The 26155-nt window shown below is 39.7% G+C and overlaps 1 protein-coding gene across 2 annotated transcripts in view; it reads left to right on the top strand.

Moving 5' to 3' along the window:
• The window catches only part of LOC139688425 (Y+L amino acid transporter 2), a 215676-nt gene that overhangs the window by 8951 nt on the left and 180570 nt on the right, over positions 1-26155 (top strand). For both annotated transcript variants that reach the window (XM_071585996.1, XM_071585995.1), the window contains exon 2: positions 11815-12399. In XM_071585996.1, the coding sequence (XP_071442097.1) occupies positions 11880-12399 (520 nt within the window). In that variant the 5' untranslated portion in view covers positions 11815-11879. The remainder of the gene's footprint in view (positions 1-11814; positions 12400-26155) is intronic.

The raw sequence follows: 26155 nt of genomic DNA on the forward strand, positions 1-26155 counted from the left end.
ACGCAAACGTCTCATAACGCCCAAATAATACTCTTTGTTTACTGTCTGGCCTTCTGGCAAAAATTCATGATGCACTACACCGTTGTAATCCATGAAAACCGTCAGCATTGCCTTCTTTTTTGACTGAAAACGACGTGGTTTTTTTGGTCTCGGCTCATTTGGTGAACGCCATTCACTTGCCTGATGTCTGGATTGCGTGTCGTACTCATAAACCCACGTCTAGTCTCCAGTAATGATCCTTTTGATGAATGTGGGATCGGATTCAGCCTCGCAAATCATGTCTTTTGCGACGTCAACACGGTCTCTTTTTTGCATGAAATTGAGGTCTTTCGGCACCAACTTTGCTGCTACACGACGGAAACCCAAATCATTAACCACAATGTCTTGGGCGGATCCATAGGCAATGTTCAAGTCCTCCGCTATTTCTCTGATGGTTAATTTGCGGTTATTGACCAACATTTCTTTTACTTTATCAATTTTTTCACCGACTTTCGATGTCGATGGTCTGCCACTGCGTTCATCATCTTCGATTGACTCACGACCACTTCTGAACCGCTCGTGCCACTGGTAAACGACCGTTTTTTTTAGAGAATCGTTGCCGAAACACTTTTCCAACATTTCCAACGTCCGTGCGCCACTAAATCCGTTTTTTACGCAAAATTTAATACAAGTTCGTTGTTGCAAATTTAAATCCATTTCTGCAATTGTAAAAAATCGCCAACACCCACAGAGATAGATGTACTCTTGGCTACGTAACTTTTGCAAATGTCAAGTTATGACACTAAGATTTAAAGGGAAAATCAACAACAGATGTACCAATTTAACAAAAAAACAGAACTCAACTCAACGATGGGAGCGCCACACGGTGGTTATTCCGGGAACTTTTTGATCAAGGTAGTATACATAATTGTTTGTACATTCACACACACACACACACAGATATACTGTCCATTGACCTCGCCGGGTGCACTGGAGGAGACGCAGCAGTGGGACGACGCGTCAGGTGCGGGCAGAGAACACTTCCCTCCCCCCTCCTGTCGTTCACCTCAGGTGGTGGCGCGAGGAGGAGGGGTCCCCGCGGGGAACAATTGAGTGTGCTTCCGCCACCTCTTCTTCCCCGATCACCCCCCTCCCCTTATCAACCCACGACATTGCGCGCGATTAACCAAAGATTAACCAAAGATTAGCCAAGTGTGCACCTTCGACGCCTCTCACTTCTTCTCCGAGCTCCCTCCCATCCTTGCTTCCACCCGCTAGAGCTCCCACGTCATGAGACAGGGCTTCGGTTTGTGAGCCGTAAATCTCAGCAATTAGAGTAGGGCAAAGACTTAAGCAAGAATTTGCACGATGGGTTCAATCATTTAGTTTCATAACAAATAAGAATAAGCTGCTACTGAATTAGTTAAAATTACCCAGTTAAATCTAATTTTAACGATTTATTATTTTCGATGCTTAGTAAAAACGTCAATCATGCCTATGGAAAATTTTTTAAGATGGTTTCACTCAGTGATTAATAATACGTCTGCATCAGAGGACTTTCTGTATGCTCGTGCTATTTAGTTTTTGAACAGGTCCTGTCAACTCCTCTGATGAACCAAGGCTTTCGAGTTACTAGCACCTTCAATTTCATTTAGATACATTCGAGTAATACTGCATGGGTAAATAATTACATCGATACTTCGGGAACTGAGAAGTCCTGGAAGTTCTTTGGTGATTTGAATGCATCGTTGTTTCGGGGATTCATCAATGGTCGCCGTAATTATTTGTTATCCTAAGTCCGATTATTGCTCTTGAAATCGTACAAAGAATAAACATTGATAATGGCATTCATAATGTTAGAATTTTTGATAATATATAAATGGGAATAACGATTTTGATAGGAATCACTCATTGTAAACCGAAGATCTGTTTTACTTTAGTGTAAAGCTCGTCTCGATAAAGTGTTTGAAATTGACACATTCTCAAAGAAAAAAGGGGACCCAATTTCCCCTACGTTTCCTGTGATTTTCAGCCAAGTTCTAGTATTCAGAAAATGCACAAATCTTGGTTTAAGTCCGTGGTGTCTTGGGACATCATCCTCTTTTGAACTCGGGAGCCTCTGACTAATATTCCACTCACTGTGATTACAAGCTCATAAGTGGGATTATTAGTGATTATCATTGATTAGTTATCGGTATAATGTTGCGTGAGTGTAAATATGTGACGTTAAATCAACGGTATAATAGTATGAAAATATTTTGCTATAGTGTTTGCATGCCGGTATTGAGTAAATGGCTGAAAGCTGTTTAGCATGTTAACAGAAACGTATTGTTTTTATATAAATACAGGTATATATTATCCAATGTAATATATATTTATATTTTTTTCGGATTGAATTCTAATTGATTATTTAAAAGTGGTCCCCACTTCAAATGTTTCTTCTATCATTGCATGAAACGAGCCATACGCAGTAGAAATGAATCGACAAACTCTATTCAAAGGCATGCGCTAGGAATCTTTATTTCTTTCCACATTCAAGCGAAATAGAGCGCGATACAGACGGTATAGTTGAGCTATATAGTATCGGTTTAAAACGATTCGTACTGCCAAAGCAGCTGCTTTCTTATTGAACCATCCGAAGTCGGCCTTGGAATAGTTTCGTGTAAAAATATTCAATTGTGTTTCTTTCCGTGACGGCGTCATTGTAAAGGTAAAACGGACGAGAGATATTTTGGGTGATTTTTTAGAAGTGGAAATTAAAACAGCGCTAATGAGGATTGAAATTCTGTACTTTTTGGTGAAAATTCGTGAATTCTATTTGGTTTTGTTGTCCAAATTATACCAAAAATCAAATGAGTTGATCATTTAAGTAAATTTTTTCCTAATTTTAGCTGTATTTATTTAGTATGGTGTTTTCATTTTCTTATTAGGAACTAATAAGTTTTTATTATCGCTTTAACGGTGAAAAGATTAGGAATTCTAAATTTCAAACCTAACGCCTCATTAAGTCTCCTTACCCTAGTCGCCAGTGTGAGCTTATTTTCTGCCTTAAAATCCGCAAGAGAGTTATGTAATGGAACGGATATAGATTAATTAATAAAACATTTTGATTAAATCGTCTGAGTTTGAAAATGAAAGTCCCAGAACTCAAAGTATTTCACATTATTACCGGCAAACACGGCATTCATTCGATGATTTTAGGATAAGCTATGCGCAAATTCGTGCTCACGGGAGGAGGAACCCTGAATTTCGTGTCAAAATATTTTATTCAATTACAACGAGTGTCTGAGTTGTGCCCGAATGAAAAATTTGGTGGAGAGTACCTAGTACTCCCCATTTCCTGGACGGTGTTATTTTCTCATTATTTTACAGTCGTCCCTCCTTACCAGGCTCTAGAGACCTGCACTCCGTTTTGGAAGTGGACTACTGGCATTGTATTTTGTTGTTGGAGGGGGGGGGGGGCGACCCTTCCAACTTTCGCGTGTCTTTGATTGACGTTTCGCCAACTGACTTCATTTCCTCGCGCGCCATATGCCGAAAAAGACCATTGGCCCCTCGACCCCCTTCCGGCAGCGACGCCTATAATTTGGGGCACGCGACACCCATAATTTGGAGACCCCACGGCTTGTGCATCGTTAAAAAAAACTCCAACAGAAATTCATTGCCGGCCCCAACGACTGGTTATAACTGGCATCCGAGTACTGTTTTGTGTGCTTCAATGAAAATGGACAATGTGTCCAAGGCGTTCTGTTATGTTTAACTGCCGTCATCCATTTATGAATCTGATTAGCATAACATTCGTCAGCGTTGCTTTGGTTTAGCCGGTACTTACTTCAAATTTGCGTACTTTTTGCTTCAAAAGACTTACATTAAGTTAAGTCCTTGTCAGAGGAGTAGCTTGTAGGAACTAAATTAACAGAAGTTCCCAATATATTTTGTCCTCATGTTTAATTCATGCAATTTTGTCGATCATAGTGAAGTTACAAAGCGCCACTTGATTGGGAAAGCTTTGGCCTGGAGTTAATCGATGAGGTTTCTTCCCTATTGATAATATAATCTCGATATCCTCAGCTTTGTGAATATTTTCTCCCCTCTTCACGGTTACTATTTTGGGCGAGACCTATACGTAAAAGCCATATTTTCAAAAAGAAAGTCACAATCTAATCGAAAAATGCATATTTTTAATGAATACATACCCTATCTCGTATATCCTTGCACAATGTAGAACTTTTACCTGAGCATACATTTTAAATGTGGAAGTATGCAAATATTTTTACAGTAATACCCTTTTTAATTTACTCTTTCATAGTGGGCAATTCATGGAACCGGAAAAGTATTGCATAACCTCAACCAAATAACACTTCTTAGCATAATGCAAAATACTCTCTTTCCTTACACTATTTCCTTATACATTTCCATTACTATCTATTTCCTTCCAATTCGGATAAAATGGAGATTCCTTTCTCTCCCACGCCTCTTCGCTCACGGCCCCTAGCATCTCATTCTCTCTCAATGCCTCTCCATCCAATAATTCGACATACGTGGTCTTTCGCGATGTTCATGGTTGGATATTCCATTTATTAAGTGAGTGTCGCAATTTTTGTCAAAAATGACATTAACATTTCCTCTGCCTTCGATGAAAGCGGTTTATCACGTTTCGAGATCTCTATATTTTTTTTGGACAAGTTCATGTTGCACTGCAGTGGAAAGCCGTTATTGGCTCAGTTTACCTCAATCTAATTGCAACTGTGTTTTCGTTCATTGGCGCTAGATTGTGACCGTTATGGGAATCGATTACAAACATTTGTTAAATATTTTAATTTATATTGCTGGAAAAGAATGATGAATATAGTTGAATTATATGGTTACATAATCCAATTTTATTCCTGTGCGTGTTTTAAAAAGTACCATATAAATTTGGAATAAATATGATTAAATGAGCCGGTTACAGTTAGAATGTAATCACAGTAATTCCTGTGAACTTTGAAAATTATGTTTGGGGAGAAATAAGTTGTATGGAAAATTCTAAGTAAATGTGTTGTTTATAAACGTTTCTACTATGCTTACGATAATCCTATTCAATTTCTATCTATCTCATATACTATTTCCAACTAATTTTTAATTTCTCACCCTGGTTATGAATTTTTTCCTTTGATCATCCTTCTGATTACATCAAAATCCTGAAAGATTTATGCACTAAATAGCTGTTGAAATTTGCTTGGCTATATTTTACTAACTTAATAAATAAAACAATTTCTGGCGTCACTTGGTGGAAACTCTTCATATTGAAATTAAATTTAAAACACTTCGCTTTTCCACATAAAAAACTTTTATTTACGACCTAGGTTTCGTTATGGAAAACATCATCAGGTCTGATGATGATGATGTTATGCCATACCATCATGTTATACCTGATGATGATGTTATACCTGATGATGTTATACCATAACGAAACGTAGGTCGTAAATAAAAGTTTTTTATGTGGAAAAGCGAAGTGTTTTAAATTTAATTTCAATTTTACTAACTTGCCTATCAAACTGCTGCTGATCGTATGATTTATACGATTATAATTGATGTTGGTGGAAATTCAGTGCTCGTACAGGTTGTACGTATAATAATGCTAAACGGAAAATACCGTATGTCACATAGAAACGTGTCACTCTCCGCGACAGCTCTGCTTGCACCATTATGAAGTGACGATATAGAAAGTATTTTTGACCTCAGTCTTCAATTATGATCCTGTCATCACTTTTTTAAATCCATGGTATCGTTAATACAAACGTAGATTTCGGGCGGGTGGAGGGATAATTTGCCGAAAAACCTCCGGAAGAAGAACAATTACAGCTGAAAAAAAGACACGTATCTTATTGCTCTTACCTAGTGCTTTCGTTTTTTGTATTCCCGTCACTTCGCAAGGGTAGCAACGTTTTGAGCTCATGAAGTAATATGAAATCTTTCCATTGATATTCGTCATAATTTAAGACTTATTCAGTCCGAAATTCACTTAAACTCTAAACCAGCAGAAACATATTCCACTAACATAAAAGTGATATTTCTTTAAGCAGACCCTTTACATATTTACTGCTATAGAATCTTAACAATCTTCCTCTGCAGGAAAATAGTATAGTAAGTTGTACGTGTAAGTTTCTCGTTGATATTAAAGAGTTAAAATGTTTGTGTAAACATTCTTTGCTCCAGAATGGGTCTATGTACCTGTTGCCCACTCGGTGCTTCAGGGTAAATGCACGCCGATGGCGCGATTTTTTTTTTAATTTTCCCGACCAGTGAAGTGCACTGAACTGCCGAAATTTGCCACTAAATTTTGAACATTTCGATTAGTGCTAAACACGAGCACTCACGTAGACTTTTTGGTATGCTATTTAAAATTATTTTACAGGTTTAGGATGATGAAACGAAAGAACCCAAAGCAGAAGTATACGCAGTGTATATCGCCTTTTGAATATTGAAAAATTTTTTAAATATACTCCATATAATTGCTCTGTTCCACCTCAAAACGCCTTTTTTCAACGTTTACCGCGATGGTTTACGAATGAACGAAAATACTCTGTGGTCTTCTCCGGAGTACCGTCCTCAAAAAGAAGCCAGCATAGAGTATTGCTAGTTAATCTTTGCGCTTACCTGCTTATATGCACCTCGATGGCTTCATAATCCTCTGAATACACTCCCTATATGGATAACATGAAGCAATCCTTCTGCTTAACTTACTGTGAGCCTATTGCTTGATTTTGCCGAGAAATTGGTATATTGAACAAAATGTATAGGTAAGGTACCCGCTTAGCTAAAAATCATCATTAACGACTGGTAGGGTCTTGCGGTGATTATTTGAAATGGAGCTTTTGGGTTGGGTAGATTACAAAACCTACTTGAAATTTTCAAATTGTACGAGTTTTACTCTGTAGCAGCGGGCTAACTCCGGCACGTTATTAAATTAGCGCGCTAAAAATAATTAAAAACTAATGTGAACAATTGTTGAACTAACTAAGAAAGAGTTATCTTTCATTTCTACTGTGGGATGACAATTATGGAAAACATAAAACAAGATATCCATACGGCTTGAAGATAAAATATTACACATTTATCTTTTTAATTCCATATTCAAATTGTATTCTTTTATTAATGGCTGATGACCTAATGAGCGGGCATCAATTGGGCATGGTTAATGATCGCATGGGCGGTGGTTGGGCGGCTTGCAGGCTGTTTCAAAGGTACAATGCCCTCTCCGCTATAGATCTGTACTCCCACCGTCTTTGGGGCTGCTATCCCCATGCTCAACTTGGTATTACGTTACATTCTGATACTTCCACAGTCTGACAATGTCATTCGAGTATATCTGTTTTATCTAATTCGTCCCTTGGCCTTTTAATGCAGGAAATGTTCCGAATTAATGTGCCCGTATGAATAAGTCGCAATAATGGAAAACGTCTTTGGTCGTATACAATTGGTGCCACGCGTGGAAAATACACGAATGGATTTTAATTAAAATATAACTACATACTGTATTATACCTGCAATACTACATTCAATATTCACCTAAACATTGTGGTTACTCCTTTAGCTCACTGAAGATGACTATCCAGTGGACGAAATACGCTCGTATTTGAGCCAAATCATGCGTGTTTTCACCTCATCTCATTTAAAAAAGTGTAAGCCACAGCCTGTACTTCGTGTGTGTGTGTGTGTGTGTGTGTGTGAGAGGTGGAATGAGTGCGGTGGTGAATGGGTAGTTTGGTGCTCCCCACATATAATTGGTCCCTGGCGTCAGGTTGGAGACCCTCGCAAATTACGTACTTCGTGGAGATCACGCGCATGTAGTGATTCGGTTTGTTTGTCGTTTTGAGTGAATTTGTTTGAAATGTGGATTTGAATATGAATGAGTTGTTTCTTTGAAAATGAATTCGAATTTGTTTGGAATTGAAAATGTTTCACCTCAATTCGTTCGTTTCCACGTCTGTGGAAATGAATGCATAGGAGTGATGACGATAGAATAATGCTTTACGCTTGTAGGAATTTTTTATTTTTGGTGCTTACATTTTGGGGCCTATCGACTTATGTGAATTCGTATTCCGGAAGTGGTCGCAAAATATTTGACGCATTGAAGACAGCGAGAGCGATAACCCAATTTGATACGTGTGGTTGCAAAGTCAAGGGAATGTATATTTAACTCTCGGATATCGTTATAGTATCCATCATCGACACAACTCCTGCGAAGGGGTTACCCATTTAAACCTAAATCGATGTGAGAACGATGCAAATGCATAGTCGAGATATAGTCGCCATTTCCCAATTGTGTATGAGGAAAGCGACTCGTTCCCACACACGATGTCCATTTGGATCTCTAATTTTTTAAGATTCAATGTCACGCGCGATCTCACGCCTATTCCCATCCGCAACCCGGCGACCCCCTACGCCGTCTCCTCAAACGACATCGTGCAGTCGTCAGTAAAATCTTATTTATGTTCATCTTTACGATATCCTCTCCTCGGTTGTATATAAATATTATGTGGTTGTGCCGTAAGGCCCCTCAAACGTACTGATGTAGGACTCCACGGGAAACAAAGTGTATCTCAATTTTTTTTTAACTGAAAATCGCGCGAATTATTACGGTTTTGTCCATTTTGTATTTTTTTTTGTGCGGGAAAAGAAAAATTTTAAAAAATATCTAAGTTGCCATAACAGTTGTGTTTTTTATGTTACCTGCTTTCGTGATTCTCTACCATAGGTATATTTAATGGGAATTGTAGTGCTGATCTGTGCATAAACTAAATGGTACGTTCTTGGTTTGACCGGTAGTTAAGGGCTGAGTGTACAAAAAACTATTAAAAAATTCGTTGGGAAATTCAGAATGTAGCTGATTAGAAGGAAATAATCCCTTACGTATGTGTAGTCTTGCATGGTCTTGTGTAATTAGCGGTGAAAAAATATCACGTCTTTCATAGTGCAGGTAGACATGCAGCGGAAAATATCTGAACAGCATTGATTAACCCCTTTTTAGTAGGATCAAGATTTATGCCCCAGCATTTGAGTTTATGAGCACTTAGAGGTCACAAGATCCTAGGACGGCAAGCTAATCCCTCTGAACAGTTTGCCACAGCAGGCAGATATGAATATATACTCAACCAAAACGAGTTTTTTGAACACGTGAATCAGTTAAATGCTAAGTTTTTTTGTTTACTCGTCTTTCACTCAGGCGAAACTACACCGGCCAAAGTAAAGCGCCGGTTGAGCTCGGATTTCGTCCCTCAACTTCTCTCTCCCTTCATCCACTTCCTCTCCTCTTCATCCACCGTCATATTCCCTCTTTTGGGGAGGCCTTTCCTTCCCCCTCCCGCCGCATGCTGGTCAGCAGGTCAACAACTCCGCCATAGGGTCCTGTCGCTGAGGGCGATCGATGGCATCTCTTTCTTCGATGACACCCAAAGCGCATTCCGAGGCGCCTCTTACGGCCTCCGATCTAGTCATCACATTTTCAACGATTCGCCGCTTTGATAATGAGGACGGGAGTCTAGGATACGAAAAAGACCTCCCCGATACAGATCGCGATGAGCTGAAGCATGCTCCCCTCTTCTCTGGGAGTTCATGGGGAATGATTGGGTGTGGTCCGCCACGTACTCGGATTTCCAAAAGAACATACCTGTAGACCAAATATTTTGATCTCTCAAAAGATATTTATGTCCATGCCGGGAAATTCTGGAGTGTATTTAGTTAAAAAAAATACTTCGCTTTACTTTTCCTCAGAATTTATGTTTTACGCGATTCAAGTAACCGTGCTGTGACGTCGCGTTTGTCTTCTTACGACACGTGACTATATCTTCTGATGACGCTAGCACCGTAGCATACACGTCTAACCTAAGTCTGGTTACACAGAAATTCTGTAGACAAACGAAGTTCCATTGAAATCCTGAGGTTCATTAGTGTTCGTACTTTTTTCTTTGTGTTTCATTACTTCTTGCGTAATTCTGTCCTTAATGTGCTTTTTTATTGTACGAATTTCTTTTCAGTTGGCTACATTTATAGTGTCATTTTAGGGGTTTAGAAATCTCTAATCTAATTTTTCCGTATCATGACTTTTTCTAATCGTGCTTCTGGGTTATTGGAAGACTTGCATTGATTGAGTTTCTTTCGAAGTTTCCGAAGATACTTGTCTGTTATTGTCTATTGTTTCATTGAGCTTCCTTCATTTGTTGGTAATTTATGATTCCGAATTTTTGGTCACTGTCGGAAGCTTCCCGGTTTATCATTGTAGCCGTTGAATTGATTCCGTGATCTTGACTTTAAAGAGTGAAATGGTCATCGCTTTTCACCTCTAGGTATTTCACCTTTTTCTAATGAAATGTATCCCATAACTTATCTAAATTTCAATCTGAATTATAGTAGCAATATTGTCTTTACTCAGTGTATCTCAGAATATACGCTCCTTTCCTTTTTTGTCTGATTTATGTGGTGGAATATCCCGAAGAATATTAACGTACCTATTTGCCCCTTCGGGAAAGTAGATCATGCCCTCATTTTTCAAAGTCACTCTTCCAGCAGTCGCCTAGGATCGGTGTAGATTCTGACCAAATATGGGTAAAAATACCTGCAATGTTACCGGCTGATATTTTAGCGCAATAATACCCATCATATTTTAAATTGGTACAACCGACGGTGCTCCCAAACAGGGGTGCTTGAGGGATACGATATTTCACTGTTTAGCGTTAACTATCGTATTAAAGTATTTAGCTGACTGAAGATTTGACAGGTTGTATTAGTTAAATGAAGCCTTTAGAAGTGTACCCCTTTATTTTTGTGCTCTTCTTCTCGAACGATAAAATGAGTTCTTTTGAATTTTACTTTCAATATGGATTTAAGGATATTGATGAAATGAGGTGAGCTTATACCTTACGAGTGCGAGAAAGCAATTTGGATATAGCAAAATGACTCTCAACTGTGACAAAATTCATTAACGAGAAATGAAAAAATTCAATGCAAAAATAAATCTTTACGTTTAGTTTTTGTTTAATAAATAAATAGAGAAATATCATTGTTGGGTTACTATGCTGAGCAGCATATTGAAAGTTAGAAATAATAATAATTCATAAATGTAGCTCTATATTGATTAAATAATTGATTATTTAATAAACTGATAATAAGTTGAACCAGAGCGCATTAATAGTAAGATTAAATAAAAATAACTTTTTTTTTCAAATATTCTCACTCTATTGAAAACAAAATGAAACTGATTCATCTTTGATTCGATTTTAATACTTACTTTTTATGGGTCGTCTTACTCTAATAATATAGACGGTTATATTGGCTTCTTAATGATTTACTGATACACTTTCAGGAAACAAATTAGCAAAATATAAAATTAAAGTTTACAGTCAGCCCCCTCTTTGGTGCGAACAGGAAATAAGACGGAAGAATAAACCAGGTGTAAGGATTTTTCAGTGGTATCGTACTTGGGTTCCATGCGGAGAGCACCTGTGATGTTTCTATTGGGTCCACTGGGTGGGATGTTAAATTGTGGACCCATTAGAGCTTTGGCGCCGTTCGTTAAGAGTTGACTAATGTCTCTACCGGGCTACTCTCCACCCTTCTCTCCATTCCCTGAACATCCTACTTCAACCAAATTACCCACCTATTCCTAGTGGTACAGAAAGCAGCCGTCGGTCGCCTCTTCTAATGTCAACAGTTACAATGGCTTCCCCCATTTAATATTGGGTCCAGTAGCGTATATGATTTTAGAGTGAATTCTGCATAAAACCATGACATACCTCTCGCGTCTGCTCTTCCATATTTTTCGTGACCGTGTGCCTACTCTTTTCTCGTCCGCAGGGAAGGAGGTGAGCGAGCGATCCAGAAGCAAAGGTTTCCTGCGGTGAGACTTGACAGGGGGTGCCATGGGCGGAGAGAAGAAGGGCGAGTACAAGGTGGTGCCGCTGAAGAAGAAGAAGAAGGAAGATGAAGGAGTGGCGGACGGCCAGGGCGGCGGCGGCGGCGATGACGACGCCATCTGCCTCAAGGCGAAGATGAGCCTCGTAAACGGCATCACGGTGATCGTGGGCTCGATCATCGGCTCGGGTATCTTTGTCTCCCCCACCGGCGTCCTCAAGAACACGGGCAGCGTCAACCTCTCCCTCATCGTCTGGGTTGTCTCCGGCGTGTTCTCCATGTTCGGCGCCTACTGCTACGCCGAGCTCGGGTGCGCCATCTCCAAGAGCGGAGCGGACTACGCGTACATCATGGACACGTTCGGGCCCTTCCTGGCGTTCGTAAGGCTCTGGATCGAGTGCATGATCGTGAGACCCTGCTCGCAGGCTATCGTGGCCCTCACGTTTAGTGTGTACGCCCTCAAGCCCTTCTTCCCAGACTGCGAGCCTCCCGACCAGTCCGTGAGGCTCCTGGCCGTCTGCTGCATCAGTGAGTATAGTCTTATTAGAAATAGCGTTTGAGAGGCCCATTAGACGGCGCAAGTGGCGCCTCCGGACTCAGATTAACGTGGCTGGGTGGATTTTTAGACGGGTACAGAGTTTGATGAAATTTGACAAATATGTTTCTATAAATCGTCGATGTGTACTTATGTACAGGAAATCGTGTATTTTTGGGTTACTGTCCTCACTAATTTTAAGGTTTTAAAGTATCTAACAAAGTATCCTCAAGGGGGATGGGTTACTTCCACATTAATTACACTATTTGTAAGAACATTTTTTATGGAAGGTGATGTAAGGTATTTCTAATAGTGTCATGATTTTGTAAATATCTAATCCCGTTACTAACCGTAATCTTTAATATAAGTTTTCCTCCAACAAAAATGCATTGCATTTTTAAATTTTGCACTCATTCAACCGAGTCAACACTACTCTTAATGAATTCATAGAATTCAAGTATAATTTCTACGTTCCAGCTGACCTGGCTATGGTATTTTACCCTCAGTTTCTTATAAGCATTGAGATGAATTGAAGTTCCCAGATTTCCCAGTTAGCAATGAAAACATCATAAAAATGATATGTATAAAATGACACGACTCTCCAGTCACCTCATTGAGGGCTCAGTACTTCTTGAGGGAAAACCTAGTGTGTCTGAATTTCTGAGTTGCCGAAATGCTAAAAAGTGTTTAGAAAGAAAAGTATTCGGCCGTCCCATAACAGTTCTATCGTTCAGGGGTATCCTTAAAAATTGTGTCCCCGGGACAGTGCCCACCTTAATCCAGATGTTTACGGTACTCGTACTCAAAGGTTATCTTTAAAACCTTGCATTTTTCTTGAATTTGACTTTTAATCTAAGACTCGAGCACCGGAGTAATGGCAGTGTTCGCTCTTTGTGCTAAATACTACTGGTTATTTTCCGCGTCAACCTGGATATAAATATTACTGAGTTTTTAAATTACGTTCTAGATAAGTCTCCTAGAGTAGTTGTTCTACATAAGAATGATAGGTTTTGAAAACTTAACGTACCGTAACTATGTCTAATTTTATTTGATGATATCTTTGTTGCCCTCGTGTTTTTAGTTTCATACACACCCTACTGCGGCTTGCAGGAAATGTATGGAGGGGTAAAAAAGATATGATTATTGCTAAATATATTTATGGATGTGTGCAGGAAAATATTGGAAAACGTTTCTGTAATTCTCTTGAGGAAGAAAAATAATTTTTTGTGGTGTAATAGAATGCAAAGTATTGCAGTGCAAGGTAAGTGTTATATTCCTAGATACATCCCGCGAAACTTATTTTATGTCAACATTATGACTTTATCAAGTTGTCTTGTTGAAATTTAGTCATTTGAAGAGGGAGAAACGTCAAAATTCTTGACATTTCAAGCTGCATCATTTTTGCCGACGAGGGGCTTGTTTGTGGTAACATGTGGAAGGCTCGGAATAGCTTTTGAGAGGGCGTTAAATGGAGGGAAATAAACTGTCCTTAGCTTTTAGGAGCATGCCGCTTCGCCTAAATTTAGAGGTGCTCCATGTGAATAATGAGGAAATATGCTGATACGTTTGCTATTATTTCACCATGATGCGTTTTAAATTTCACGATGCTTTAATATTTTCTCATTGACTGGGTAATGGATACATATTCCTGAAATAAGCTGGGAAATAAATGCATTTAATATCGTTTACAGAAAGGAGATGAGTGTTGCCTTTATAAATACGGAAGTAATTATAAATGCTTTTATGCCAATCTTAGGGTCGGTCCAGCGGTACTGTGAATGGGGATACATATCGTGGACTCAAACCACCTCAAAATGTTTTGACTTGATATCTCGAACGATATTTAATTGAGCAGAATGTTAATGAAATCGTTTCTAGTGAAGAGAACGTTTTTGAATGAGCGAAAAAAGGAAGTATTTCTAGCATCAAACCTGGGATAGCTACGGATGAATCTGGTCTCTAAAGTACGTTAAGTAAAATGGTATCTTCGGGTGAAATGGCACGTTTTCGAATTTTACTGATATAGTGAGCCACACTTCGAAAACTGAATCTCTCATCAGGCGTTTAGGTTTTGAAGTAGCATCGCATGTAATATAGTAAATTACTAGTTCCTTGGGAGTAGAGTGTATATCATATTTGATATTTATTTCCGTTAATACTCTCATAGGTAAGGGTGTAAATGAATAGAAATAACTGGAAAGTGGCCACAAAAAGGTCGTTCCATATTTTGTTGCATGTTTTGTTTATCAGTGCAATCATTGCCCTCGTGGGCGACAGATCATATTTAGCAGTAAGTTTCCACCGTAGATTCTGCCAAGGAATGGCCAAATCGTGACCATTGATTGCATATCTAAGTCTCCTAGATCACGAATCTGTCGATGCATATCCAAAGTATATAGGGCAGAGCCATGATGCTTTTGAACGATAATTATGGTGGTCCCGATGACAGCCAGGACTATTATCCTTGGAAAATAGGTTTACACGAACAACGGGGAGACCCAGAAGATCCAGGTCCTCATGAATAAGATAACACCTGGCAGGGAGTTTTTCGGTGGTGTACTAGGTTGCCCTCTTCTTGGCAGACATGGTTCGAGCTTCAGTGAGAGTCCGGTGTACCAAGAGTCCTCTCGAGCATTAAATTGGATTCGTGTTGAGTCGATCGTCCTTCGGGAGAATATGTGTGTATGTGAAGGACTGATCCTGCTCAGTAAGGCCATGGTCTTTGACTTCATAAAAGAGAAGGTCAGGCGGCGGAGATTTCTTGGTGCCGGCTGCTGTTGGTCCTGGCCGCGCGGTGACGCAGCTGGAAAATCAGATAAGGACGCCTAGTAAATCGCCGATAACAGATTATGCTTGAGAAGTACGTGTATTGGCGGATCAGGATGATGCGGTGGCCTTCCACCCCGAGGGCCCGGGTTCGAATCCGGTAGGTGGCAGGATTATTCGATGTATCCCGATCTCTACTTGTGCTATGTGGAGAGCACTTCAAGTAGAGTACGCCTTCCGTCATGGGACGTTAAAACTTCGGACCCCTTGGGGCCTATCATTAATAGTAGGCAAATAACGTCAACGGGTTTCTCTCCACCCTTTTTTTCCTCTCCCTCAACATTCTACATCCCTCGAAAAACCCACCTATCCCTAATGGGCAAATGACCTCAGCTGTTGGTTGCCTCCCGTAATAACTACTACTACTACGGTTGGTATTGAGAACAGGAAAACTTGCTTCACGCGATCGTTGAATCTGTTGCGTCAACGGATGCGGTTATTGCGTGACTGTAACTATGTGATGCGATTCAACTTCCATTTGTTTCACACCCACGGTAGTAGTCGACGTTATTCATTCCGGGAAAGAATCTATGCAGAGCAATCAATCACATTCCTCTTCACTGCAGCGCAGCGGACGATCCTTCCCCCCGCCACCCGACCACCTGCACTTGAGGTCCACCGGAGGGGCAGCTGGGGGTGGGAGGCATTGGGGTAGGAGGAAAGCCTGCTGGCTGCCAATATGAGTGGGGAAAGTGTGGCGGGGTTAGGTGAGAGCATGCACTGATGTGGAGGGAATGCTACAATCGGCGAATTTTGCCTCTGCTGAGTCACTTGTTCTTGCCCTGACCGACAGCTGAGGTCGTATTCGTCCTCAGAAATAGATGGCTAATTGGCATTAGTAGGATATTCTGGGAAAGGAGGAAGGGGAGGGGAGAATCTCTGTGTCGGCATTTGTCTTCTCTTGAGGAAATGCTCTGAGTCGTCTCGCGGTTTAACGCCCCATTCTACGGTCGGTGTGCTGCTCTTTTACACAGGTTCTTTCCTCAAATGGAGTGCGTGTTTTCTGAAAGTGACACCCAAGAACCTCAAATCATTGCGCCATCCATTTAAAATTCTAGAATATGCATTTTCCGCGCTAATTTGCCGAGATTTGTTCTTCTTAAAAAGTATTTTTAATGAGGGATGTTGTAATGGAAGATGCTCGCGTCTTCAGGAAAAAGCATTACTTTAAATATGAAGGAATATATGCTCCGATGATTAGCAACTAGTGCAATCGGATTAAATGTAATCATTTTTTAACATATCTACACGCCTTCTCAGGTTAAATCGGGAAATTTGAGTCTGAAGGGCAAACATTACCGCGTTGCTCGTCGCTAAGGAGAAGACGGCCCTTGGATGAAATACTCTTTGCAGTTGTTGATGAGTTTCTCATTTTAAAATTCGAGCGACCCATGATTATATGTTGCGAAAGAAAACTTCGTTTATTTATATGGTCAAATAAGGAATAATGTGCATTTGAAAGCTAATTTTTCACATATATTAATTAAATATAATTTCGCATTCATTTATGCCGGTAATCCCAAACACTTGAGGCTTCCATAGAAACTTAATTCAAATGCCCCAATATGCCATCAAGTTGATCGTATTTTATAAATTATGCCATCCTTGTATGAAACATTTTATCAGTATCATTGCCAATATGCCACTGCAACAGTTATTGATGACGAAGCGATTGCCTTTGATATTTGCGAAAAGCCGATAAAAACAAATGGCAAGATCCTCAACTCCGAGGCACCTCAAAGGAAGGCTCGCAAGGCCACTGGAAAGCCGTTAACATCCTCGGTTCTAACCCTTGCCATCGGGTTGGGAATCCATTATTCGAACCACCGCCCTGACTTCTTTCTCCGCCAGCGGGCCCTCCTTGGACACGTCTCGTACCGAGCACCCTTCACCCGTCGCGTCGCAAGTGACTCCCTCCCGAGGCCCCGTCCTCGTGGGCCCCGAAATCGTCCGTCTCCTCCCCGTAAACCGCCCACTGCCTCGTGCAAAGGATTCCCAGGTTCATGAACGTGCACCCTGGTGACTCTCCCCGCGTAGGCGCTCCCTCTTCCTAGTCCGTGTGGTTTGGGTTGCCCGATGAACCAGTCCCCGTGTCGATCAGGGCCCCCGTCTTTGCTACGGGCACTACGTCCGCCGGTCGCGGCCTAGACCGTCTCGTAGGCTCCGTATCAAGCGTTTGTTTCACGCCCTGGAAACGGGTCCCCTGCACACTCTAACGATAAAGCGTTGAAATACAAAATGCGTGGCCAAATGTGGCTTTCTTTAATTGAAACGGATTTTGCCGTTAATATTCCGGCTCTTGGATGCTCTCGTCACAATTATTTCCTCTTACTTTTCTGAAACGACGTTCCTGTCCTTTTGGGTGTTTCCTTAGTTAAAATTGTCACATGCATCATTTAAGTAGACATTTTTTTGGGAACGTGCGTTTGAATCTGCACCATTTCCAAGGCGTATGCACACTAATGAAACGTGTAGTGTTGACCTCTCGATTTTTGCGAAGCGTTGAGTTGCATGGATAGAAGCCAGCTGAGATTGCAATGTCGAGGAAAGCAGACTTTTTCCGCGGAGAAATGCATTCGACAGCTACTGTTGAAGTTTATTTATCAATACATTTAAAAACACGCCACAATTATGTTATGATTTAGACCACTGTGATTGATGAAGGAACCGCCTTTCGCTTGTTTTGAGCGTATACCGTTACTCCTCCGATTAAATTCTCAAAAGCATTGTTGTAGAACGCACGCGTGTTCTATACGTTAAAAGTCGTTCTTACGATTTGTAACTAGCCTTATAATTGACTATCGTTTCTGTGGACGTGTTGAGACATAATTTGCTATCCCGCTACGGTTGTTTACCACGTCCCTGAGAAAGTAGTGGTAACGTCACCTGGAAAGAATTTAAAACGAGTAAATAGTGTTTGATGTTAGAGCTTTTGCGGTTCACTTGAGGAGAGGCAACATTTGATGAGGGAAGCAAATCCTTGTGTCGGAATCGGAACGACTTTTTTAGATTTTCGCAAGTTGTTCTCATTGTGTGTTATCCTTGAACATTTAGTGGTTCCTTTAATCTTACTCGTTCTCTGCAAGGGGCATGGCAGAAAAGGCGATATGTGGTATGAAACACAAAATTCAATCGTGGCTTTTTTTATGCATTGGAATTAAGGATCAGTATTACAGTTTGTTCGAAAAGTTGTAAGATATCGCATTTGGCGCCTTTAAAGATACCACCTCTGATGTAATTTGCAGGGGCTGTACTTTATTCTTGTAAACATGGATAATCGTGTATTCCTCATATTCGTTAACTTTACCGAGGGGGAATTTTCCTTTGCTGGCTGCCTTCCGTGGAGCGGGTTTTAAATGGCTTGCGTAAAGTTATATTAACTAACCCTAAAGCTATTCGATGTTATTCTTCTCCTCCAAATATTTACTACTCTTTGCGTTTTTTGCCGGAAGAACATGTTTTTTAACTCTTTTAAATTCATTTTTACAATTATTTTCTCAACCTACTATATCTAAAATCCATACTGTGACTACTTATAATTTATTAAATTTATATAATATTTTCAAAAAGTGTCTCTCTGGAGCACTTGGTGCCTTCATCGCTATGACCACAATCACTGTCCCGGTTAGGCCACAGAAATACGCCGGTAGGGAAGAAGGACAAAAGGACACCTAAGGACTTAGTGGTGGTCTGTCCCCTCCTTCCCTGGCCACTGTCTTGTCAACTGTCTCCATCGAATCACCGTATCTCAAGATATGTACGATAATTTAACTCCTTCTTTCCTCAGTTTTCATTAGAGACTTCTCTCTTCCAAGCTAATCGGTCGCTCCGCCGCATAGCGATGTCCAATGTCGTCCCCTCAGGGCTTCGCCTCGCGGAGGAACACCCGAAAGCCGATGAGCGATTGAAACCCGAGAGAGAGGGAAGCCGAAAGGAGGCTTCCCTCTCATATCCCACACACTCTGAAACCTCTTCGTTAGCTTTTCGATCCGCTCCTTCGATATTCATAATCCTCCCGTGGCACCGCAAGTCCAATCCCTCCATCTTCGGTATTCTCTATTTCCTCACGAGTATAGAATTCGCCAGATACATGTCCCAATGAAATGCCTTTCTTTCGGGCCTGCGTTTCTTACTGTTATTATATTTTAATGCTGGTTGCAGACCTTCTTCGTTTGGCTTATTCTATCATCTCGCTTCTTCCATCGCTAAAGAGTTTTCTTCTCAAAGTGAAAAATTATTACACTTCCAGTTTTATATTCCTGGTTGAAACTTCAATAGCTGGCTGAAACTTCAGTGAATTTGTCAATAATTTCTGTATCTAATGTCTAATGTCTAATGCCTGTCTTTTTAACGTCAAATGTGAAAAAGGCCCTAGTGCCTGCTGATATTCTGTCATTATTCTAAAGTCTGCTCTCGCTCATAACTGACATATTGTAAGAATCTCCGCTGAATATCTGGGCTAATATAATTGACGGAGGGAGATCAGAGATATAGGACGAGTTGATGGGCACTTCACCGAATTAATCAAAGAGTACGTAGGTGTTAGAGATATTAGAGATTTAAAAAATGGACAGAGATATGCAGACTTAAATTATATTTTTGGTCAATAAATTAATTCTCAAGATATTGAAAGTCTATTCATTGAATGAGTGGGAGAGTTGAACATCAGACACGATCATGCGTCGTATGTTTTTGCCCTTTCTTCATTTCCTCCTCCCCTGCGACTCCTGTGTATCTGTCACAATCCTTTGACTACCATGTTTTTCGTTTACTTCCTCGTATATTATATCATTTACTTTCCTCCCTTTCTCTGATCTTCTCATATTTTCCTTCACCAATGTTGTCAAAATGGAAGGTGAGAATAGAAAATATAAACTCCTTTCCGCTCTACAAAAATATTGCTCAGCAGCCTACATGCTCCACTACCTGAAAAATTTGGGAAACCAGTGTTCTGGAACGTGCACTTCAAAGAAGGAATGGAGGACGTCAGGCCACTAGCCGCCGATGAACGAGGGAAACACAGAGTTGGTCGGCATTTGTTGAATCAACAGGTGATTACATAATCAAGGGCTTTTTTAAGCTACTGAATCTCGTGTTGCCATGGAGGGACAGGGTTAATTCACGCGTTCACGCCCGCGTCATTATGTAAATGCGTACAATGTTATTTATGCTATCTTATATGGACTTTGTATTTTTTTTCAATGAATTTCAATAGGTTTTAGAGTACCGTAATTGTATTTAGGTGGTCAAGGGTTTTTATGTCTTAACAATGTTGTCCCAAGACTTAATGTTGCATATTCATTTTGATGTTAATTATAGTCAAACTATTCTCGAGAAGTAAAATTATTAAAATGTATCGATTATTCACCAATTATCGATTATTCACTAATTGAGAAACTCAGAAAATAATGGGTGAATAAGTTATTACATTCTAGATAACTTTAAAAATAGAAAACAAAGTCTTTTCCTACACACAAATATTTCCAAACATTTTTGTTAAATTGTACTTAAATGCCTTTACAACGGAGTAGTTGAAACTATTTCAAAACAAAATAAATTTAAATCCTCTGTTTACATACTTGTTTTCATTAATTGTATGACTTCGGAAGTTTTATCATAGAATCACGATGAACTATGCCGTTATAAATATGTTCCGTCCGTGATAATTCTGCTATTGATAATACTGGCGAGTATTTAACCTACTCCCTTATTATATTCTTGATGAGCTACCCTTAGAGTAGAATGGCAAATAACTGAATAATTGTCTTATGTGATACTCTCGGTTCTTAAGTATTATCATTTAATATTTGATTTCCTCCATGCTTGAGGTAGCATGTGCGGTTTGTTCATAATATTTCATGCGTTATACTGAAATCAGCGCACTCTAATCAGTATTCCTTTCTCTGGGTCGTTTTCATTATTTCTTGCACATCGGCGTCCACTTGCGCAAATTTTAATCCAGGTACATTTTCTTATAAATGGCATTCTTCTTAGGGGAATCCACTCTAGGTTACGGACGACTGCCGCTAATTGACGAATTAGCCTCCTTGTGTGTCCCTTTCAGGAATTTTTATCTATATGCGTCGAGGGAAAAGGTGCCGATTGATTTCTCAGTTCATGGGTTTTGGCTCGAAGAGCACATAAGTGTGTACGAAGAAATAGGACTACAATATACTCCCTTTCATTAGAAACCTATCTAACGAAAGGTGCCGAAATAGTTATCAGGGCAGCGCCCTCTCGTACAACCTCGAACCCCTCTCTACCTCAAATTCATCCGAAAACTGCTCTCGCACCAATGGCTTGAAGAACGGTTTTTCTAATTTTGCTTTCGCTCCGTCGAACATTGCACCAATTTCCATTGCTTCGTTCCAACGCTCGCAATTTTCTCCAAAGCAAGAAGTAAAGGCTCGATAAAAAAAGTGAAACGGCTCTGAAGTTAAGTCAGAGCGTTAGGTGGGACCGATGCCTCGGAACCAATGACACACCACAGCCAGTGTTGTTGTGAAATAATTGAGATTGTAAAAGCTTTGAGTTTCTTCATCTCTGCTTCGCCGGCATTCTTGGGCGTTCTCTCTCCGAGAAAGTATTATTCTTCCGTCACATTTCCCTTTTCAGAGAACAATTCCTTGGGTTTTATCGAATCGACTGTCCTCGAAATTAATTACGTGATTTAGATTTCCGACTCTGTCGTTCTTTCATTTTCCCTCTAGCTTTAAGATAGTTCGGATTTCATTGATTATTAAGCATATAATTTTTTTTATACAAATTCTTTAGTGTGCTCGAGAATTGTCTGCTCTGAATACCTATTTCGCAAATATTCCTGCATACATTGAACGGGAATTAATCAAGTTAATTGTGCCAGGAGTGTTGATTCCTCTTCACCGGTGGCACCCAAACCCTCACGAGTACTGTTGGCATTTTGATGGTTGATTGGGAAGCGTGCGTTCGCTCAACCTAGCTGTAGATGAGTACATCAATAATGAATCTACAGTTAGGTTGTTGTTGTTATTTGGGTGGCAGATTTTAAAAAGAAATTTCAGAAGAAAATTTATTGATTCGATCATAATTGATACAATATTTAACTTCGGTTTTGTTACAATGGCCGAGTTTTTTGAGGAAAGGAGCCTGTAACTCTATGCGGTCTGGAAACCATTCATCTCATTGAGAAATGATGAAATTTTAATTTTCCATGTCGATTTCTTCCGCATTTCAATACTTATGTGACATCAGGTACGATGGTGTTGTATCTACTGGCACTAACAGTTCTCTATTTGGTGTCACATTTAAACTCAAGTGTCCTGTAGCTTTTGATAAATATCTATATCTATCTCGCTTGCTTGCAGTGTGTTTAGAGGGTTCTAGTTTCTCCCGTTGACCCGTCACACTTACTTATCACGTTGATGATTTCACAAATCCAGGACATCTTTTATGAACTTGATCTAATTCCCTAATTTGGGCGGGCGAAATAGCGAAAGGTTGATGAGCACTCCCATCGCTGTCCTTGTACTTCACTCTTTCCAAAAATTTCCTCCTTCCCTTTTCCAAAACATGTTGCGCTGTCATGGATTGACGGTGGCGGTTTGTTTTGTCTTTTACGAGTAAGCGGTGGGACTGGTGAGCTGTGAATTCGAGAGTAATGACTGGTTTCAAATCCTGGGCGATGTATTATTTAAAAATAATTAACGGCACGATGCTTTAGTCAATATAGTGGAAGACGGACTGGTGTGTGAGTGGGGAAGGAGTCCCGTCCCGAATGTCTCCACTTCAAATGCTTCGCGAGGCTCTCTTCGTTAGCTCTGGTGAAACTCCATCCTCAGCTATCAAAATCAACTTAAGTGTACATAGACAACTGTGCATGGATCATTTATTTTGTTTGGTTTTTAGCGCCTTGTTGATTACCCTGTGAGGCACTGCCGCCATTGGACAGTTTATGGGCAGACGGAGAGTAAAAGAGAATAAATTTACAATGAAATGGATACTCAACGTCCGTTGACACTTTATCGTCTACGATGAAAACTTAATCCCGGGCCAATTGACGAACGTGCGTTAAAACAAGAGGATAAGGGGAAGGGGAAAGTTAAATTCGTTCAGAATCTTAAAAGTATCTTGAATGAAGACTGACGATATTAATGGATATTTCCATAAGCTGTAAACGGTTAAACTTAACGTTTCAAATCAAAACGCCTTAACCCTTTACGGCTTAAGGAAATATTATTTAATATAGTCAATTCCGTAAGAAGATCAATTTTACCTTTCCATCTTGAATGTGTTACATGTGATTATTTAGACTCTACAAACGGGTGGATAATTTGTGCGACAAAATAATGGTTATCGCACAATTTCCAAGCATTACCAGCATTCCTCTCATGCAAGTTGGAAATAAATACCGATTTACTCCTCTGAATGCCGAATACAATATCGGATCTTTCTGTTTGTGGATAACAGCGTTTTTAATTTGCTCATGCAAGAATGACATCTACATTAAGTAAATATGTTACCGTACGTACGTGATGGCAAGAAGTAGGTTTGTATTGAAATGAAATTAATGTCTTTGTGATTCCACACACTTAAGTGTGTGGAATTACGAAGTCAGTAATTTCATTTCAATATTTTATGCAAATTCCATACATTTACAACGGAGACAATTTTTTTAAGAGAAGATTGTAGTTTTCAACGTAATATATTGTCACGATTAGTGTATTCTTATATCTTCATTTTAAAGTCATTACTCGTGTACGCTTGAAAATAATGTAATGAATTAAAATTTTGATAAAAAATATTTGCATAGAAAACTGTAAGCGTGATTATGATGATTATATCCGTTGATCCTGGGAAACCTTCAATACATGGGCTGTACGTGATACGAAAAATTTAGGTCTACGAAAAAATATAATGGCCATTGTCGTCATCTGAAGGAAATGCTCTCGAATCACACCACCATTCCTTTGGAAATAGGTGGAAAAACTATATGGTGCAATAGTCGTGTTTTGTGTGTAAAAAGAGATCTTACACGAATCACGTAAGAAAAGGGGGCCGCACGGAAGTATTTTTTCACTCGTTGCACTCGAGCAATCGCATTTCAAACCAATAGATAATACTTTTGCTGCAATTACTTTTTGAGTTCACCATCTCATTTCTTTCAGTTTGCTCTTAAAAAATCCCCTCTCCGCTGCTGCTGATTTCTAGTCCCAGGAGTGACAGGGGTCGCAGCGCGCGCGAGTTTGCAACCACCCACCCAGGGGGGGGGGGGGTCGAATGAATCACGGAGTCAGCCGTGCTTGCGGCTGCCCTCGCTCTCTTTGGGAATGCCATCAACCACTTAAAGTGGAGATTTCTCTTTGCTTCCGGCGTGAAGCTGTATTCTGTATTCCAGTCCTTGATCAAGAATATTATCAAAATGCAAATTTTTAAGTAGTATTGACACTCTAAATCATGTATAATGACATTTACCGCCCAGAAAACTATATACTTTAAACACGTACTATAGCCACTAGGATTATAGGATGCAGGCATTTTAAAAATATTTTAATGTGTTTGTGATTTTTATAATTGTAATAAAGGTTAAATGTGTTTTCGTGAATAATTCCACGTCATCACTTCAAAGGAAACAAATCATTTTTTGATCTCCTCAATACGTTTTAAAACCTTCAACTTAGCACCTCAAACGAAAAACCAAACTTTAAAAACATTATTTATGATTGCAATTTGACCGAATATTTAATTTCATTGCTTACTTAAAAGCAAAGTGTTTAGAAGTAGTCCGAATAAGTGGTGATTTCAACATAAGCAATTAGTTCTTAAGACAAATGATCGTTGAATGCAGCATGTGTTTGTAGCCCCTCATAAATTGAAGGGAAATGGAATATTTTTTAATCGCCAGAAGAAATGCAAGCGTGAAAATTCTATTACTTTCCCATTCGCCATTGACAAAGAAGAAAACATAGGGGATGGAGTTACGGCCATGTACATGTCAGTTAGTGTGCCTAAAGATATAATATTATGATATGTGGACACAAGTAATGTGTGGATTTGAGAAGGAACCTCGTAAATTTATATTCTTTTCACCATAACATAAAATTTTCATGTTAACTGATAATTTATTATTTCTTGTTTCTTAACGCAAGTTATTTAAGGATTGAGACCACAATTGCGCAGAAAGTGATGTGCTTGTTTTATTCATTTATTATTTATTTTACAGTTACGTTGCAATTAGGCGATTTCCTGGTGGCAACGGTCAAGTTTGGTCAAAGATAACCCTTACAACGAAAATTACATACATACACGCACTATAAAAACAGATAAGAGAACAAATATTTTTACATACAATGACACTTCCACGTCACATACAAACAAACTTCCACATCACATACAAAATGCCGTCCGCATCACATACAAACAATATTTTAATAACTACAATGAAGTTTATTACCCAGTGGCTGCTTTACATTTATACTTAAAACTTCTAAAATTGGATGGAAAGGGCTCAAACATACCTCCAGGCAGCTGGTTCCAATCAATTATGGTTCTATTTAAAAAAGAGTATTTTTTCTTATTTGTTTTTTGCGGCATTATTTTTATTTTGAAACTATGGTCGTTTTTTCCTTTAAAGTTAGGCTTTTCTATCCCTTGCCATAAATCTTCCCACACTTCATCCTTTTTAACAATTCTATACATCGCGCCTAACCTACTCCTTATATGTGCTTCAGTTCAATTTTCAATTCGGAATACGATAATAACGTATTACTTTGGACTTAGAAGGGACCTTAGTGGCGGCCCCGCAATAATGATGTATCTATTGACGTGAGCAGCAAACGCATCCCTTTGCCAATCGAAATCACAGAAGTCCGCGGTCGAAGGTGCTCGTGAAAGATGCCCCCCCCCCCAATCCTCTCGCCTTACTCCTCCCCTTCGGATGGTATAATC

This window comes from Hetaerina americana, unplaced genomic scaffold (genome assembly GCF_022747635.1).
Source record: "Hetaerina americana unplaced genomic scaffold, ioHetAmer1.1.p SCAF_2, whole genome shotgun sequence".
In the NCBI taxonomy this organism is placed as follows: Eukaryota; Metazoa; Arthropoda; class Insecta; order Odonata; family Calopterygidae; genus Hetaerina; species Hetaerina americana.